General features: G+C 42.0%; 1 protein-coding gene across 1 annotated transcript in view; it reads right to left on the bottom strand.

Moving 5' to 3' along the window:
* Positions 1 to 275: 275 nt before the first annotated feature.
* DMGDH (dimethylglycine dehydrogenase) overlaps positions 276 to 20,165 on the bottom strand; it is a 59,359-nt gene continuing 39,469 nt past the window's right edge. The window contains exons 15-16 of the mRNA XM_054714342.1: positions 6,476 to 6,610; positions 276 to 805 (exon numbers count right to left, since the gene is read on the bottom strand). Coding sequence (XP_054570317.1) covers positions 590 to 805; positions 6,476 to 6,610 — 351 coding nt within the window. The 3' untranslated portion in view covers positions 276 to 589. The remainder of the gene's footprint in view (positions 806 to 6,475; positions 6,611 to 20,165) is intronic.

Below are 20,165 nucleotides of genomic sequence, written 5' to 3'. Positions count from 1 at the left end.
AATAATGTACCATAAAGCTGCTTTCAGGGAAGTTATTAAGAAAATAAATATTTCAGAGAACTGAATAAAGTGTTATATATCAATATTAAATTATACTGTTTTCACCAAAGATATATTATGAGAAATTAAAACTATTCCTTATCAACTAAGAAAATATTTCCCAATGCAGTAAATCCATTAACGGTATTGCATTTGTTTTTATGTAAAACATAATTTATTAATTTGTTTTCATCTAATAAGAACCATATGTATATGTTCCTAAAATTCTTCTAATTCTTTTAATTCTGTTGTAACAATGATTGTACATTAATTAGCAAATGCCAAGATGTTTTACTGATTGAATTTCATAAGAAAAAATATGGGATAATAAAAATGGTCATTTCTAATTTCTTCATTTGAAACAACAATGGCAAGCTCTAATCAATTATTCTATCTTGCTGAGGAAACAGGAGAAAGCTTTTAAGATTCTAAATCTGGATTTTGATGATTTTGAAATGAATCCTTTGTTTCCTGTTTACCCACAAATCAATTATAATTTTGAGTACAGTCAGGTAGCAACCATAATTCAATTAGCTGCTGAAGGTCTTTTTCAAATTTTGTCCTTTCCTCCTTTTTTCTGAAGTCGGTTTCTGGTTGGTTCCGTCAATACCAAGGGTTCTTGAATGATGATTGCTGGGTAATGTTTGCCTAGTAGTTCAACTTCCACTTGTTGTCCTACCTTACTGAGCTCTACGGGGACATATGCAAAAGCCAGGCTCTTCTGGATGCTGTAACTGTAGCTTCCAGAGGTCGTGTTGCCAACCACCTGAAAAACAAGACGTAGCGATCTTTAGCAGCCAGGTCACAGCTTTGCGCTCCCCCCTCCCGGTGGAAACACGTTATAGATTCAACTCACAATCTGGAAGTTTTATGATATGCTGTCTGTGGGTATAACACCAGGAGGAGAACTTTGCTTTTTTGAGAAAAATTAATGAAAATGTACAAATTATGAAAAATAATTCTCAAAGTATATGTCTATATTACTTTGACATTTTTCATTTTTAAATAATTACATCTAGTTTTTTAATGCCTGGCAGTATTTTGCTCATTTCATGCCAAGAAATCTAATAGGAAGAAGAATAAAATATTTTCATTTAAACTTTAAAAAAATTCCCTTCTATTATCAAACAGTATGGCAATAATAAATAAATGGGAGAAAATCTAAAAACCAAAATGCAAACTTAGTTAACTATCCCTGAGGGGGTTCAGAAAATGTGCTCAAAATGGTGCTCAATTAAATTATTTATTAATATACTAGAGGCCCAGTGCACAAATTTATGCACTGGTGGGGTCCAGCTGGCCTGGCCCCAATTGGGGCGGATTGGGGCTGGGCTGTCAGGAGGAGGAGATGGCGGGAGGTTGGCCGGCCCTGATAGGGGCCTGATCAGGGCTGGGCCGGCTGGGGGAAGGAGCCGAGGGTGATTGGGGTTGGGGGGCCAATCGGGGGCCAGCCACCTGGGGGAGGGACCATGGGTGGTTGGCCGGCCAGCCCTGCCCCCTATTGGGGTGGGGGGTGCAATCAGGGGCAGGGCTGGCTGGGAGGGAAAGGGGGCGTTTGGCCAGCAGGCCCTGCCCTTGATTGGAGTGGGAGAGTCTGATGAGGGGTGGGCCAGCTGGGGGGAGGGGCCGCGGAGGTTGGCTGGCTGGCCCCACCCCCTGATCGGCCAGTTCACTGGCCACAGTGGGCGGCGTCATAGCAACCAGTCATTCCGGTCATTACGGCATTATGGTTGCTGGCTTTTTATATATATAGATAGTTAATGCGGCTCTAACTGGTTGCTCAGTGGTTAGAGCATTGCCCCATGGATTGAAGGGTTTCGGGTTCGAATCTAGTCAAGGGTACATACCTTGTTTGCAGGCTCAATCCCCGGCCCCAGTCAGGGCATATTCGGGAGGCAACCAATCAATGTGGCTCTCTTACATCGATGTTTCTCTGTCTCTCCCCCTCCTTCCACTCTCTCTAAAAATCAATGGAAAAAATATCCTCAGGTGAGGATTAATAAAAAAACAAACAATTATATACTATATACTGTATAGTCAATGGGAAGTGAACATTCCTTATGACTATAACTAGCATTTAACAATTCCAGGCAATTGCTAGGCACTTAAATAAATGTTAACTTTTACCCTCTCTAGCTCTACTCTGTACATTCTAGAGAATTAGCAGAGGCCTAGTTCCAGCCTTGTCGAGGAATTAACACAGATACAAGAAAATATAACACGAAATCAAGACTGTCAACATAATGAAGCCAGGATTTGTTCTACACTTCCAAGGCGGTGAAACTAGATGGGTCGAGATGGAGGATGACAACTTTTCAGGAGGAGTGGAAATATAGTGTTAGGCAGGAACAATCCAAATTAAGGAGGATGAAACAGGATAACTTGGGAAGGCAAAACGGAGAACAATACTGGACAAGGAATCAAACTCAGGAGAGGAAAACAAAGCTTTAAGCTACAAAATAAATAAATCTGTCAGACAATCCTGATTAGAAGATAAGAAGATTAGTGGAAACCAGATCTGAAGGAAAGGTTGAAAGGGAAGGAAAAGCAGATTAAAATGTAAATACATGTGTCAGGTTAAAATACCACATTTAAAGATGTAAAAGGAAGACAACAAAAGCAAAACCTGGTTTATAGCCCTGCTCCACATGGCTCCTCCTGGCTGCACACATGCACGAATCCTTCCAGCCTCCCGGCCTAGCACAGAGGGCTGGCGACCCCAAACGTTCATGGACGTGCATCAGCCTGGTGGTCGTTCAGCTTCCTCCGCAAAGAACCCACTAGTTAACAGTCTTATGATAGTGTATCTAGTCCTTTAGATGCTACACTTTTATGACATTAAATATAGACTCCTATCTCTGCAGCCCCAGTTGTTAATTATCACGTTGAAATCCCAAATCAGAAGCTCTCCATATCATTTCCCAACTTGTTATGGTGAGAACTGGTTGGCTAAAAACAAACAAACATCAATGTATTCATTTGTTAGTAAAGGCTTCTCTTTTGCAGATTATTAACTGCCAAAGTATTGCTGAGATAACACACATTTTAAAATTGCTTTTCTCCTTTAGATCACAGATAAATGATCTAAGACAGCGATCTGGGTCAGGGAGGTTGGAGTTTTAAACAATGCTTTTTGAACGTCTTTCTTGGTAACTTTGGTTTCACTTCCCAGTCTGTAAAACAGAGATCTGTGTCTGGATTCTTGGGAAAGTTAACCTGACTTGCTTGGGCGACTTAAGAAAACAGGAAGAGGCCTGGGCAAGTCTCTCTTGGCCAAACCCCCTAACTCACTGGGTCAAAACCCCACAATCACTCGGAGACTGTGTACACCATTTCCTCAGGACTTCCTACTTCTTAAAATCCCAGCAGTGATTTCAGCATTAGTAAGTTAAAGAAATAGTATATTTATTGTGTGAATGCTATTTTAAAAACATTTACCGAATGCTTTGCTTTCTGCTACTTTCATTTCTCCTTTAATTTCTCTCTAGCCCAGGAGTTAGTAGCCCAGAGTATTTTAGAACTCTGGCCTTTCCTTTTATCCTATTACTAAATAGCCAGGAAAAGGTTTTTTTCTAGCATACATCTTATGTTGTTTCTACCTTAACATCCTCCAGATTCAATTAAATCAATTGCTTGTTTTTTTATCAGCAAATCCCAAGAACAACCTGCCCTCACCCTCTGCCTAGGACACACTCACTCTCATATTCTTTTGAAATCAAACACTGGCCTTTTTTTTTTTTTTTTTTACCGATGTGAACAAGCCTCATTTATTTTTACCCTTTTCTCATTCTTCTCTTATGAGACTTGAAGACGCCTCTGACGTAGAGAAGATAACATGGTAAATGGCCTTTGAAATCAGTCACATAATTTAAACTGGATGCTATATTGTAGTTTTTTTTGCTGTATTTTAGTTTATGAATAATGAAAAAGACGACTTTCTAAATTCTCAAACTTCCTTCTTCATAAACTTCTTCTTCAAAACTTACCAGCAAAGCTGCTTTTATAACTAATGAAACCCCTTCCCATTCCCAACTTTGGGCCTTGATTTGTTTTTAAATAAACCTTATTTAAAATTATAACCCCTCTGTCTAGTACTGCCCATCTCCCAGTTGGACTTCACTTTCCCTCAGGGTACTAATCACTCTCTGACATGCCACTTATTTGATTTATTATGTTCATTGTCTCTCTCTCCTTCCCCTGGAATCTAAACTCCACGGGAGCAGAGATTCTTGCCTATTTTGTTCACTGCAGCATCCCTAGAATATTGCTGGCACATAGTAAACACTTGATTAAAACTTGATAAGTATATGAATACATATCTCTCTAAATGGAAATATTTGCAAGAATGGAATGGCAAATACCAAAGGCTGTAAAAGTCCAGACAAAGTCAGGAAATAAAAAGCAAACATGATTTCATATCATTCTAGAATATAAAGAGGATCAAAGAGGGTGGTCCATGACCCTATTAAGCACCAAATTTAAGAGATATGTTATCAATAAAGGATCCTATAAGTATATTAAGCAGATGGCATACAATAGGAAAGAGGAACAGTAGAGCAGGTAAACTCAGTGCACAGATATGGCAAAGGAAGATTCAAAAACAGAACTTGGGCTTCCCAAGGTTTCCTCTCCCCCCAGCTTTGAGATATAATTAATATGTGTAAATTTAGGGTACAGGTGTCCAGGTGTTTTTTTTTTTTTACTTTAACTTGGGTATCATATTTAAGATGGCTAACAGTCTGGTTGAAACTGGAGGAAGAGCGTATTAGGAAAAGAGAACTGACAAAGACGTTGAGAACAGAAAGAGGAAGGGGAAGCAGTGAGGAAAGGGTAGTAATGGTTCAAACAGAAGAACAAACTCAGCATATTTCTAGGTGAGGGGCTTAAGAAAGAGCTTGAGATCTGAGAAAAGTCTGTTGGCTTCATAGTGTCTAATAACATCCACCTGCTACTCGGATTACAAGAGTTGTGGGTATATAATTAGTGCTGCAGAGAACACAGTGGGACATCAGCAGAGACGGAGAAGAGAGTAAATTGGGGTATTCAGCGTGGCTTAGAAGACAGGATAAGCAATTCAAAGTCCAACTATACGTGGGTCAGAAATCAGCTCCATCAATCACGAGCTATGTAACCTCAGGCAACTCACTTCACCTCTCTGAGCCCCAAAGCCTCATCCAAATGATCAGCCTCATTAAAATGAAGCGGACCATATGTATCTGAGAAGGTTGTGGTAAAATCAGATTGGAGAGTACGGAAAAGACATCCAGCACATAGTAGGAACTCTGTAGATGTTAGTTCTATGTCCAGCTGACCCACACCTCAGTCCATGGCCATTTCTTTAGTAATCCAAAGGCTGATATTTGATCCCACTGCCTTCCCCACCTCCAGTGCTCTTTTTTTCCCTGAAAAGATGGGGGAAATGGAAACAAATCTTAAGTAGGCTGCAGTGCATGAGAAAAAACCCAGGCATGGGCTCTCTCAGAGGCTGGGTATTGGCCAAGCAGACACTGCTCAACACGGACCAGTTGTTTAGGTGAAGGCCCTGTGTCTGCCCTTTGGTCTAGGCCAGTCGTCGGCAAACTCATTCGTCAGCAGAGCCAAATATCAACAGGACAACGATTGAAATTCCTTTTGAAAGCCAAATTTTTTAAACTTAAGCTTCTTCTAATGCCACTTCTTCAAAATAGACTCGCCCAGGCCATGGTATTTTGTGGAAGAGCCACACTCAAGGGGCCAAAGAGCCGCATGTGGCTCGTGAGCCGCAGTTTGCCGATCACGGGTCTGAGTGCCCTCCATCTGCCTGGTAACACCAGCAAAATCTTGAGCCAAACTGGGTTTTACAAACAGTCATCAAAGTGGTGGAAATGAAGTCTCCCGGTGAGTCACCCGATTTTACTGAAGAAAGGATGAAATGTAACATTCCAAAGTGAGAAGGAGGTAATTTTACTCTTCCCGGAGAGCCAAGTGGCTTCTCCTGTCCACCGTACTTTCTGAGGTTCTACCCCTTATTGTCATAGAAGCTTTCATTTGAAATTTCTTTCTGCTAATGCGATAAGGTTAGCGTCCGCCTTCTTCTGAAAGAAGCAAAGTCGGAACGCCAAATTCTTTATATAAAACCTATCTCTTGCATCCACAAATAGGGATGTGCGAACGAGTAGATGACTTTATCCTCTAAATCATACCTTCCTCATTGTCTAATGTATTTCACGTTCTTGGGTTTATTTTCTTTAATCAAAGCATATGAATTTTACGTTTCCAAAAATGCGTAGCACTTCGTTTTTCTTTTAGTTAATTGATTTGTTTCTCGAATGTCAGCTGAGAAATCAAGTGTGTCGTCCCTCGGAGCGATAAATAAAGAGCAAAAGCTCTAAGAGGAAACAGACAAGGAGAGTCTCCCTTTCGGAAAAGCCACATGGCCCCTGCATCGAGCACTCACCTTGCCCTTGTGCCAGATGCTTTCATTTCCCTCCGGATCCACATCGTCCGTGGCCAAGGTGAGGCAGACCAGTCTCCGTTTCAGCCCCTCGGCTTTAATCTGTTTCAGTGCTTGCTTTCCTATGAAGTCTGCTGGCTGCAGAAATCCAAGATAATGATGATGAATGAATGCTCAGACGCTGTGACAAGGTTAGAGATGCAAGCATTTAAATTTGTCTTTGCTATTTTCTCGCCAATTACACATTCAATAAAAATACAGATTGGATCAAATGTCTAGACAAATATTTCTCAGTCCTCAAATGACAATATCAGCCACCTATTCCTTCTGAATAAGTTAGACTTAAGGGTAATAACTTGTGATAACAATTTTACCAGAACCACTAGGCAGAGAAACATAAGGTGTGATATTGCAATGGTGGGTAATGAAAGTGACCCTTGTACCTAATGGCTCTGGATGGTGGGCCTGACTGGCAGTGAGCAAAGCCCTCCTGAGTTTCTCCGTGCAGTAAGCCTTTTACAAGGAGGAAATTCACTTTTTGAAATGGGATGCCAAAAACAACCGCAAAATGCCTCACGTCTTTTCCTTCTTTGGAATAATGGTCTGGGGAACGTATTAACCTATTGGGTTGTACTCATTAATTCATCTGGGAAATTTGTTAGACACAAAATTAGTCAGATGCAGACATTTTGATCAAAGAGCTTATTCTCTAACATTGAGCTTTTCAACCTTTTGTTTCTCCCTCCATGCAACACATGACAGATGACATTCCTGTTCCTGACACATCCCTCTGGGCACACTCAGGGTTATTCCCAATGCAAGGCGAGTGAGTGAGAGTGACATTGTTCCAGGGATAACCTTGAGTCCAATCTTATATGTGAAAAAAAAAAAAAAAAAAAGAGTAGGAATCGTGCAAACTTCAGGACTTTCACATCTATTAATAACACCTTACAACAAACAGGTGAGCAATGACTCCTCAGTGGAGACACTTAGCAAATAAAGGAGATACAATTCTATCCCACCAGAATGCCAGGTACGTGTGAGAAACCAGTCAGGGGCTAAGAGCAGTAAGAGTGCAAAGGATGGAACGTGGGGGTGAAGAGTCCACATGAAGGGTGCTCCAACAAGCATCTCCTACCTTATGGGGAAAGGGGGGATTTGTGACATACAAATCTCATCTCCATGGATGAGATTTAATTAGAGTTACAATGTGGAAAACGAAATTCTCAGAACAATTCTCATAAACAGACTAACTACTCTCAAAAGAAAAGACAGGGAACAAGAACTTAAATTTTTCCATTGGCCAAAGAAGAGGGGAAACAACATTTCATGCAAAAAAAAAAAAAAAAAAATGTCCTCTGCACTGTTAAATTTAAGATTTTAAGAGAGCTGTATAAATCCTAAATCCAACATCTAGGATTTATACAGCTCTTCCTGCACACACATCATTTGGGATTGGGTGCAGTAAGTCCCCTTAACCTCTTGGTTAAGCAGCGGCAGGGGTCCTCACACACTCTGCCTGAGACCCCCAGTTCCACCCTGTACTAACTCAGAACTTCTAGGACAGGAAAACTTCTAGGACAGGACAACAAATATGATTTCTATGGATACTGCAACTTTAAATTGCTGACCTGCACTGGAAGCTAAAGAAAGTTTCCATTGGCCAAGGTTAAAATAATTGCAAAATAAAAGTCCAATTCTTTCCCCTTCCCCAGTGTGATCCAGATGGTGCGAACCAATCAAAAAGCTTCATTATGAAACCAGAAAAAAATCAAAGAAGACTAGACCCCATGTTATTTAAGACAGGACTGCTAGGGAAAAACAAAACAAACCCATAGGAAAAGCTTGATTCATTTGAATTCGTGTGTAGGAAAAATTTATGATAAAAGTCATAACAAACCAATGTTCATTATAGTTCAAACTTGGATATCTAAATACAGAAAGAACTCAATAACAACAGCAACACTTTTTTTTCTATCCTTTAAAAAGAAGACTTACATGACAAGGTGTGATTTTTAGAGTTCCTTGTATGGCCTCACACTTTGTATGGAAAAGCTCTTACAATAATAAGAGAGGCCAACGCATACTACATAGTATGACTTATGGAGTGCCAGGAGATGGAGGAGGAGGTGGAAAAGGAGGAGGAAGGGGGGAAGGGAGAGGAGGAAGAGGAGGAGGAGGAGGAGGAGGAGGAGGAGGAGGAGGAGGAGGAAGAGAATTGTTGTTTCTTTGTCTCCTGTTATGAAATCTGAATCTTTACTGTTAGAGATTCACTTAGATCTTAAAAGTTTGGGGTCTTCCTGAGTCCCTAGTAAATAATTTTCTTTTAAATTTCATATACTGTGTCAGGCACAGGCTATTTGGAGCTAAAGTAGAACATGGTCTCATAGTTTCTGGGAGGCCCTGCTAAGATGTGACCTCTTCCCTCCACGTCACAACAGGTCAGGTCTTGAAATTATTTGTATCTCCTCGGTTTTTAAAAAATGTATCTTTATTGTTGAAAGTTTACTGATGTTCCCCCTTTTTTGTTTCAATACATCAGAGGAAAGGAGAACAGTCTGAGATTACTGGAAACGGTAGAACAGGATACATTAGAGCATACAAATCAGCTACACCAGTTGGAAACATGACTCAGTGTTGGTTCTGCTGGTTCAGTGGGAGTGTAAAAGTCACAGCATTTTATAAATTTAAGACAAGAATCTCTCATGTGTGAAGGCAGAAATGCAAACAAGCAGATGCTATGATAGGGGTCTGTACAATGGGGGCTCGGGAGAGAGTGTGATCGCTTGGCCGGCATGGCTCAGTGGTTGAGTGTTGACCTGTGGACCAGGAGGTCACAGTTAGATTCCCAGTCGGGGCACATGCTTAGGTTGTGACTTCATCCCCAGTGTGGGGTGTGCAGGAGGCAGCCAACAATGATTCTCTCTCATCATTGATGTTTCTATCTCTCTTTCCCTTCCTCTCTGAAATCAATTAAAGATATACACTGAGTGGCCAGATTATTATGATCTCTGAACGCATAATAATCTGGCCACTCAGTATGTATGTATGTGTGTATATATATGTATATGTGTATGTGTGTGTGTGTGTGTGTATTAGAGGCCCAGTGCATGAATTCGTGCATGGGTGGGGTCCGGCCAGCCTGGCCAGGGGGAGGGGACATGGGCGGTTTGCCGGCCTGCCTGCTGGTCGAACTCCTGGTTGAGGGGACAATTTGTATATTAGCCTTTTTTTTAAAGAGTATGATCAATTCTGGGGTGGGAAAGTGGGGCTGGGGTAGCATTCTGTCAGCAACAATTTTGTAGAAGATGTAGTTTGAACTGAATTGTTAAAGACGAGATTTCATAATAGCTATTATCTGCATAGCCTTTCCTAAAAGTCCTTGCACTTACGTTATAATTTGATCTTCACAAAAACCCATAGATGGTGGATTGGGGGTCTAAGTGAATGAATTTGGCCAAAGAAATCAACAAACTGGTTAAGAATGAAGTGTCAGGAGTCCCAGCTCTGTTATTTTCATCTACTATGAGGGGCCTCCACCCTGCCACTTAAGCCAGTATCTGCTACACCTTTGGGGGGGTCTGTGAGAAAGTTGGCCACAATCAGAGCTTTCAGAAATGGGTCCTTTTGGGGGTGCTGGATGAGAGCTGTTGGGGCAGGTGCTAAGGGGTTGAAGGGAATGAGATGCACTGGAAAGGGAGTGTAACTCAATTTTTCCCAAATTTATAATTTTACCCAAGTCTAAGCATGGACATAAGGTATCAACTAATCACAAAAAATAGGAAAAGGGGAGATAACCTCAGAATACTCCTTTTAGAAGAGAAACATCTACACTAATAAAAGAGAAACATGAAAATTGACTGTACCTCCACTACACCCACGAGCCACACCCACAAGCCAATCAGGAGCAAGTATGCAAATTAACCCAACCAAGGTGGCTGCGGCCACAGAGTGAGCAGGAGGCTTGGGTTTCCCTGCCGATGGAGGAAGCCAAGCTTCCTGGCCGGCCCTGGCTTCCGCTCAAGGCTACAAAGTTTCAATTATAGAAGATAAATAAATCCCAGATACCATGGCCTCCTCTTGGGTCGCCAGGGGGTAAGGCCGGCCTGCAAACCACCATAGGCCCCTTGCCCAGGCTGCCCCATGCCCCAAGGGAACCCCCACCCTGATCTAGGACACCCTTCAGGGCAAACCAGCTGGCCCCACCCATGCACCAGGCCTCTAGCCTATCTAATAAAATAGTAATATGCAAATTGACCATCACGCCAACACACAAGATGGCTGCCCCCATGTGGACACAAGATGGCCACCACAAGATGGCCAGCAGGGGAGGGCAGTTGGGGGCGATCAAGCCTGCAGGGGAGGGCAGTTAGGGGTGACCAGGCCAGCAGAGGAGGGAAGTTGGGGGCAACCGGGCCTGCAGGGAAAGGCAGTTTGGGGGGACTCAGGCCTGCAGGGGAGAGCAGTTGGGGGGACCAGGCCTGCAGGGGAGGGCAGTTGGGGGGGACCAGGCCTGCAGCGGAGGGCAGTTAGGGGCAATCAGGCTGGCAGGGGAGCAGTTAGGCATCAATCAGGCTGGCAGGAGAGTGGTTAGCAGGTGATCAGGCTGGCAAGCAGAAGCGGTTAGGGGCAATCAGGAAGGCAGGCAGGCAAGTAGTTGGGAGCCAGCAGTCCTGGATTGTGAGAGGGATGTCCGGCTGCTTGTTTAGGCCCGATCCTACTGGGATGGGGCCTAAACGGGTAGTCGGACATTCCTCGAGGGGTCCCAGATTGGAGAGGGTGCAGGCTGGGCTGAGGGACACACCCCCCATGCATGAATTTCGTGCACTGGGCCTCTAGTTAAAGTAATAAGCAGTAAAAAAGAAATAATATTAATAATAGTTACAATTTATTAGGCACTTGCTATGTGCTAGACACTGCGCTAGTTGTACACTGAGGGTTGTACATTCACAAGCTCATTTAATCCTCATGACGTTCCTATGAGAGAGACAGTTTTACCCCAGTTTATGGAAGAGAAAGGCCCAGCAAAGTTAATGCTCAGTTACATGGCAACATAAGTCAGCACCTTTAGATTTTATCCATATATATTTTATTAATGACTGTACCTGGAGACTATCATTGGCAGACACAGCTGATATACTCAAAAGAATATTTCTGTTAAATTATTCCGAGGTAGCCCAAACCTATTTTGAAATATATTCACTACACAATAATATTTTTGTACCACATACAACGACTTGAAAATACCCTGAAGGTTAATACTAATGAAATTTGACATCTACATCTACATATCCCTGAATTAGGAAGTGATCTGGTCAGCAATATTATTCTCAGACATGGATGAAAACAATACTGTAACAAACAACAGAAACCTAATTAAATATAAGGAACACACACGTATAACACAAAGAGGGGACACCTGCCTCTCGAGACAAGTCTCCCTCCCAAGCTAACCTGGTGCCTGATGGGAAGATTTAAAGTAGGGCAGTGGCATTTCATTCTCATTTTACGGGGCTTTCCTCCCAAGGAAATTATTAATTATGAGTGAGAGAGGAAAATATGTCTGAAAGTAAGTGCTGTGATTGAAACTGGTGCTTTCAAGATGACCTGAGAACAGAAATACATTTCTTATAAGTACCGCGCGCTAACCGATTGCGCCACTGGAGCTCCAGAAATACATTTCTTTAATGAGTCACTGCCAAATTAATTATATGAGTAGCTATTCATGTCTTTGCGAAACATAAATTTCTAGGGCACTGAGACTATAGCTTAAAAATAGCTTTGGCTTATCTTTTTAATTAAAAATTTTAAAATATATATATTTTATTGATTTCAGAGAGGAAGGGAGAGGGGGAGAGAGCTAAAACATCAATGATGAGAGAGATTCAGTGATCAGGTACCTCCTGCACACCCCCTATTTGGGATGGAGCCCAAAATCAGGGCATGTGCCTTCACCAGGAATCGAAACATGACCTCCTGGTAGATAAGTTGAGGCTCAACCACTGAGCCACACCAGCTGGGCCTGTATTTGTCTTTCTAGATACTAATACCATACTGTCTTCATTACTGTAGCTTAAATCAGGTTTTGATAGTCCTGAAATGTTGTTTTTCTTTTTCAAAGTGTTTTTTTTAGCTATTTTATGTCCTTTGAATTTGACAAAGGAGGCAAGAACATATAATGGGATAAAGATAATCTATTAAAGAAAAGCTGTTGGAAAAAATTAGATAGATAAATGCAAAAAAAAAAAAAGCTACACCACCTTCTTACACCAGATACAAGAATAAATTCAAAATGGATTAAAGACTTAAATCTTAGACTCAAAACCATAAAAATCCTAGAAGAAAACATAGCAGCAAAATCTCTGACCTTTCTCGTAGAAATATTTTTTCTGATATATCGCCTAGGGCAAGGGAAACAAACAAACAAAATAAACAAATGAGACTACATCTAACTAAAAAGTTTTTGCACAGCAAAGGAAACCATTAACAAAATGAAAAGACAGCCCATTGAATGGAAGAACATGCTCACCAATGATACATCTGATAAGGGGTTAATATCCAAAATTTATAAAGAACTTATAAAACTCAACACCAAAAAACAACAACAGACAATCCAATTTAAAAATGGGGAAATGACTTGAATAGACACTTCTCCTAAGAGGACATACAGATGGCCAATAGACATATGAAAAGATGCTTAATGTCACTAATCATCAGAGAAATGCAAATTAAAACCACAATGAGCTATCACCTCATACCTGTCAGATGGCTATCATCAATAAATCAACAAACAACAAATGTTGGCAAGGATGTGGAGAAAAGGAAACCCTCGTGCACTGTTGGTGGGAATGCAGCCTGGTGCAGCCACTGTGGGAAGCAGTATGGAGTTTCCTCAAAAAAATTAAAAATGAAACTGCCTTATGACCCAGCAATTCCCCTTCTGGCAATATATTGGAAGAAACCCAAAACACTAATTCAAAAGAATATATGCACCCCTATGTTCACTGTACCACTATTTACAATAGCCAAGATTTGGAAGCAGACCTAGTGCCATCAATAGATGAGTGGATAAAAAAGCTGGAATACTACTCATCTATAAAAAAGAAGGAAATCTTACCCTTTGTGACAACATGTGTGGACCTAGAAAGTATAATGCTAAGTGAAATAAGCCAGTCAGAGAAAGACAAGTACCATATGATTTCATTTATATGTAGAATCTAATGAACAAAATAAACTAACAAACAAAATAGAAACAGACTCATAGATACAGAGAACAGACTGACAGCTGTCAGAGGGGAGGGGAACTGGAGGACTAGGTGAAAGGGTGAAGGGTATAAGCAAATTAAATAAATTTTAAAAATAAAAACAAAAATAAAAGAATGTTCTGATGAACATAGTGTGCAGAATGCTGGTAGCTTCTTTGCAATATCATCTATACTAATAAAAGGGTAATATTGGTCAGGATGCCCTCACAGTAATGACCGAACAGCAGGCTGTGTGGGCTACCAGGCCGGCAGGGGGATTAGTGAGGGACAACCAAATGACAGAAAGCAGGCTGCATGGGGCGACCAGGCTGGCAGAGGGGGGCAGTGAGGGGCAACCAGGCCAGCAGGGGGGGGGGCAGTTGGGGGCAACCAGACTGGCAGGGGGGGGGGGCCATGAGGGGCAACCAGGCCATCAGGGGGGGCAGTTGGGGGAGACCAGGCCAGCAGGGGGGACAGTTGGGGACGACCAGGCTGGCAGGCAGAGGCTGTTAGAGATGATCAGGCTGGCAGGGGGGTGGGCAGTTAGGGGCAATCAGGCAGGCAGGCAGGTGAGCAGTTAGGAGCCAGTGGTCCTGGATTGTGAGAGGGATGTTTGACTGCTGGTTTAGGCCCGATCCTGGGGATCGGGCCTAAACCAGCAGTCGGACATCCCCTGAGGTGTCCCAGATTGGAGAGAGTGCAGGCTGAGCTGAGGGAAACCCCTCCCATGCATGAATTTCATGCACCGAGCCTCTAGTTATAATATAATTCCATTTACTGGGGGAGCACGGAGGCAAATACAGTTTGCAAGTAGGAAAAAAAATCATCATATGATTTAAAAGAATCATACTCCTGATGATTCTAACACACAGTCAAGACAGAGAGACACTGAAAATTTTCTGCCTCCTCAATTCCTACTACTACTTACCTAAAATATCCCCAACAGAGTTGGGTACTTTCACCACTATAGCATATTAAAAATTCCTTTCTAACCTGTTGTCTGTCAACATGATTTATTTCCACTTGGATGTTTTTTAAAATGCTAATATTTATTGAATACTTAGGGATGCAGTAAGGCTGGTGACAAGCTCTTTGCTAATATATCGGTTTTTGTTTTATTTTGCTTCATGAATAGTTATGCTTTAAATAATTTTTCTACAAAGAGAGACCCTGCATTTTCTAGAATTAACATTGTATTTTAACTTGTGATTAATATATATTACATTTCATTCCATTTCTCTGGTTAGAAACCCAAGAGAGGAAAAGACAGGGAGAGAAAAAAGGGGGTGGGGGATTTTATAGAAAAAAATATTCTGATCTGCTTAAACACGTTACACTTAGTACTTGAATCTCTGTGACTCTTGGCTGAGGTTCTCTGGAAATGAACAAAGATTTAGTAATTCCAAGAGGAAAATTCCAAGAATACATATGACTCCATTTTAAGGCTGATGATTTTCCTTTTGCTCTTGATGAATGCATTTTTTCACTTCCAAATTTAAAAAAGCAACAACATTTTTCCCCCAAAAGTAACTTCCTTTGGAACAAATTCTAATACCAGTAATAACAATAATATGAGTTGTTTCAGGTACAGGGGTTTTAGCTGCGGAAATTTAAAAGTACATACAAGCATTCTTTATTTTCACCTGCATCACAGTTCTGATTAACACTTCCTTTCCAGGCCCTGTGCCCACTCTCCACAAGATGGCACTGTTTTGTACAGCAGAACTCCTCCTGCGGGCTATACTGTATTTTCACAATTAATGTTAAGAATGTTTCCTACAGCATTAGTTCCTAAAACACCATGTGTTTCAAGCTTCACGAGGTCTGAGAGCACCCAGGAGTTATAGCTGTAACTTTTAGACCTGTGGCCTAGGAAGGGGTTTAATAAATTAAACTTAATAAATGTTGGCCAGATGAATGAATTGTGTGCACAAGTTTACCTACTTTAGTTAAGCCAATGCCATGGGGGAACTGAAGCTCAAACAACTCTAAGAAGTAAGGAAGGAAAGTACTATCACACCATCTTCCTTGGCCACCCAAGATTTCTTCCATATTCCATTTTTCTTTCCCTACTTTTATACTAATTTGACAAGAATTCAGTTCACTCTAATGAAGCCTAGTGATCCATCTCCTCAGTCCACCTTTTCCTTCTTAAAATGGGCAAAGCAGCTATTCTGATCCTACCATAAAACACAGAATTTGTTATAACAAAACATGACTATGGGGGGGGGGGGTATTAATTAATGAAGTGTAGTTCTTTGATACATGTTCCCAGAAAAAGGAATTCCTGGGCAGTTATTCAAGGCTGAGACACTCGTTATGGGAAAGGACCTTGCTGGGAAAAGTGATGGGTGAGAAAGCACTACAGTGAGGTCAGAGCTCAATCTGGGCTGACCCTACTGACAGCACGTAGTTCTCTTTGCCTCTCTGTCCTCGTCCTCAAATGAGGAAGTGGGACTGAGGGATCTTCAGAGGCCCTCGCCACGGTGACATCTCTACATTTTTCTCATTATTATGGCATATACAGTCCTTGTGTAAATGCTTAAGGGCCAAGCAGGGAATCCTCCAGGGAGGCATACCTGGTTTTATTGCTGTTCGTTTTATTGCACTTCACTGATACTGTGTTTTTACACATGGAAGGCAAGACTCTCTACCAGCGGAAAGATTACAACTTACTTGAATACTCGAGTATTGAGACCTTGCCTTCCATATATAAAAACAAACAAACAAAACCCCAAAACCACAACATCTGTGAAGTGCAATAAAGTAAACAGCAATAAAACCAAGTATGTAGGATCTAAACAAAGTTGATTCAACCTATTCATCTGTTTAGAAATGAGCAAACATCAATATGGCTAGGGTGATACCCACTGACCACCTGAGTCAACATAATTGAAGAAGACAGGCTCAGGGAGGTCCAGGTCCTTGTGCTACATGGACCTTCACCCAATGAAAGCATTAGAAATGAACTTTGTGACAGCAGAATGAGGAGCAATAATTCAGAAATCATAAAAACACACCCTAAATCAAAATCATTATCTGTTAAGCTAACTTAGTTCTGAGCTGGGCTTTGGTTATTAAAATAATTTTAGAGAAACTAATAAATATGCAATCCACACCTGCTTATAACCATAAAGGGAGTTCTAAAACCCATTTTCAATACAAAGAGATAATTTATCTGTGCCTTATTCCCAAACAATAATACCCAAACACTGAAGTGAAAGAGAGAGTCATCTGTTTATCTAATGGTGACCAACAACGGAACTTTAGTGCTTTCAAGAGCCAGGCCATTTTTATTCTTATTTTAAATTCTGTGAGCAGAGGAGCAATCTGCTGCTAGGGTCTGCTTAAATTCCAAGCACCTGCTTTCTCTGGTCTGGAGGCAGATGGTACGTCATAAAAATAAAAGTCAAGGGGAATATGCACAAAAAGATAGTCCCTTTAAAACCCTTTAGGAGGAGGCTCTTTTTCCTAAGATCTAATACTGTAAATATACATGTTTATGTTAATATCTTAGCTCAGAATTGGGGAACTGATGCAGGGCATTAAAAAGTTCCTCAGGCTCGGATCTCGGAAGATGGCGGCAGAAGTACACGTCTGTACTTGCCGCCTCCCACAACCACATCAAAATTATAACTAAAATACAGAACAACCATCATCCAGAACTGCTGGAAAGCTGGCTGAATGGAAGTCCTACAAGTAGAGAAGTAAAGAAGGAAGCACACTGAGACTGGTAAGAGGTACAGAGGCATGGAACGAGCTGATCCAGCACCCACGTGTGCTGCTTTTTTAACCGGGAGGGAGATCATCTCTGTGGAGGCCGCCCAGAGGAGCAAGGGGTCCCAGACCCACACCAGACCCCCAGCCCAGAGTCCCAGAACTGGGAAAAGAAGTCCCAACGGGCAGTAAGAACTACAGGCTGTAAAAACCAGTGCTGACTGGGGCTCAGTGACACAGAGGCTGCTAGAGACCCAGCTGTTCCTCTTAAAAGGCTGGCACCATGAACTGAACTTACCAGGTCCTGCCTCCTCTGAGCTCCAGCACCAGGGCGAGGCTCTGGGGAACACAGACACATATAAGGAGGAACTGGATTGTCTGGCATCGGGGCAGGAACTCGGAGGAAGGGGGAGGGGCTTTCTCCCAGACAGAGGTGCTCGCAGGGATCATTGTTCCTATGCTGGGACCTCCCCATTGCAGGGCTGATTGGGAACCATTTCTGTTTGCTCCACCCTGGTGATTCCCTAAGACCCAGCCTCATCCAATTTACAACCCCACCCAAGCTGTGTGCAGCTGCTTTTGCATATGAATGTCTTTCCTTGCTCAGGGTAAAATCTCTCAAACAAGCTGCAGCTGGGTCAGGAAGCTCCAAACTTATCAATAAAAGGCCCAAGACCTGGCACCAGCACTAGCCTGCCTTTCTTCATAGCTGGGCCTCATCTGAGTACTTCCAAACCCAATACAAAGAAGAGGAATCTGCAGATCTCTCTGTAGCTTCTGCTGGGTGGCCCCAGGGAGTGGCTGACTTTGTACCTCCCTGGAGACCCAAGAGCCAGTGTACTCAGTGGTCAGTGTGAGACCATACCAGATTACAAATCTATACATCCATAAGTGACACACTCAAGGGGCAGACCCAGTGAGCACCAAAGCCCCACTGAAGCAAGTTCATTAGGGTTATCTCCTGCATAGCAGCTCTCCCACTATAGTCGCAGCTGGTCCTCAAAGCCAATTGGCCTGGAGGTCAATTCCCCCCAGTGACACCAATAGCAATCAAGTCTCAACTACAACAAGACTGTGCTCACAGCCCACAAAGGGGTGCACTTAGAGCTCCCAGCTCAGGTGACTGGGGAGGCTGAGCCACTGGGCCCTATAGAACACCTACTACACAAGGCCACTCTACCAACTCAAGGAGACCTAGCAGCTCTATTCAATACATAGAAACAAACACAGGGAAGCAGCCAAAATGCAGAGACAGGGAGGCATGTCGCAAATGAAAGAAATGGAAGAGACCAGACTACTGGATATAGAGTTCAAAACCATGGTTATAAGGTTACTCAGGAATCTTCTAGAGACATCCAAAAAAATGGAAAAGGACCAGTTAGAAATTAAGCATACACTGACTGAAATAAAGAATAACATACAAGGATTCAACAGTGGAGTGGAGGATTCTGAGAATCAAATCAATGATTTAAAATATGAGGAAGCAAAAAACACCCAACCAGAAGAGCCAAAAGAAAAAATCCAAAAATGTGAGGATGGTGTAAGGAGCCCCTGGGACAACTTCAAGCATACCAACATTTTCATTGTGGGGGTGCCAGAGGAGGAGAGAGAGCAAGATATTGAGGACATGTTTGAAGAAATAATGACAGAAAGCTTCCCTTACCTGATGAAATAAATAGACTTACAAGTCCAGGAAGTACAGAGAGTCCCACACAAAAGAAACCCAAAGAGGACCACACCAAGACACATCATAATTAAAATGATAAGGGCTGCCCTAGCTGGTTTGGCTCAGTGGACAGAGCGTCAGCCTGCAGATTGAAAGGTCCCGGGTTTGATTCCAGTTAAGGGCACATGCCCGGGTTGCAGGCTTGATACCCAGTAGGGATTGTGCAGAAGGCAGCCAATCCATGATTCTCTCTCATCATTGATGTTTCTATCTCTCCCTCTTGCTTTCTCTCTGAAATCAATAAAAATATATTTAAAAGAAATAAATAAATAAATAAATAAATAAATAAATAAATAAAATGCTAAGGGCTAAAGATAAAGAGAGAATCTTAAAAGCAACAAGAGAAAGCAGTTAGTTACCTACAAGGGAGTACCCATACGACTGTCAGCTGATTTCTCAACAGAAACTATGCAGGCCAGAAGAGAGTGGCAAGAAATATTCAAAGTGATGAATAGCAAGGATCTACAACCAAGATTACTCTACCCAGCAAAGCTATCATTTAGAATTGAAGGTCAGATAAAGAGCTTCACAGACAAGAAAAAGCGAAAGGAGTTCATCACCACCAAACCAGTATTATATGAAATGTTGAAGGGTATTCTTTAAGAAGAGGAGGAAGAAGAAAAAGATAAAAAATATAAACAACAAAATGGCAACAAATACATACCTATCAACAATTGACTCTAAAAATCAAAATAAACAAATAAGAAATCTAATGAACAGAATAAACCAGTGAATAAAATAGAATCAGAGGCATGGAAATGGAACCAACTGATGATTCTCAGAGGAAGGGAGGTGAGGGGGCAGAATCAGAGGCATGGAAATGGAACCAACTGATGATTCTCAGAGGAAGGGAGGTGAGGGGGCAGGAAGAGATTAAACAAAGATCTTACATGCATATATGCATTACCTATGGACACAGACAATAGGGTGGCAAAGGCCTGGGGTGGGGTGGGAACTGGGTGGAGGGGGACAAAGGGGAGGAAAAAGAGGAACATCTGTAATAATC

Source organism: Eptesicus fuscus, chromosome 4 (assembly GCF_027574615.1).
Source record: "Eptesicus fuscus isolate TK198812 chromosome 4, DD_ASM_mEF_20220401, whole genome shotgun sequence".
Lineage (NCBI taxonomy): Eukaryota > Metazoa > Chordata > Mammalia > Chiroptera > Vespertilionidae > Eptesicus > Eptesicus fuscus.
This window is presented reverse-complemented; position numbering and strand designations above follow the sequence as displayed.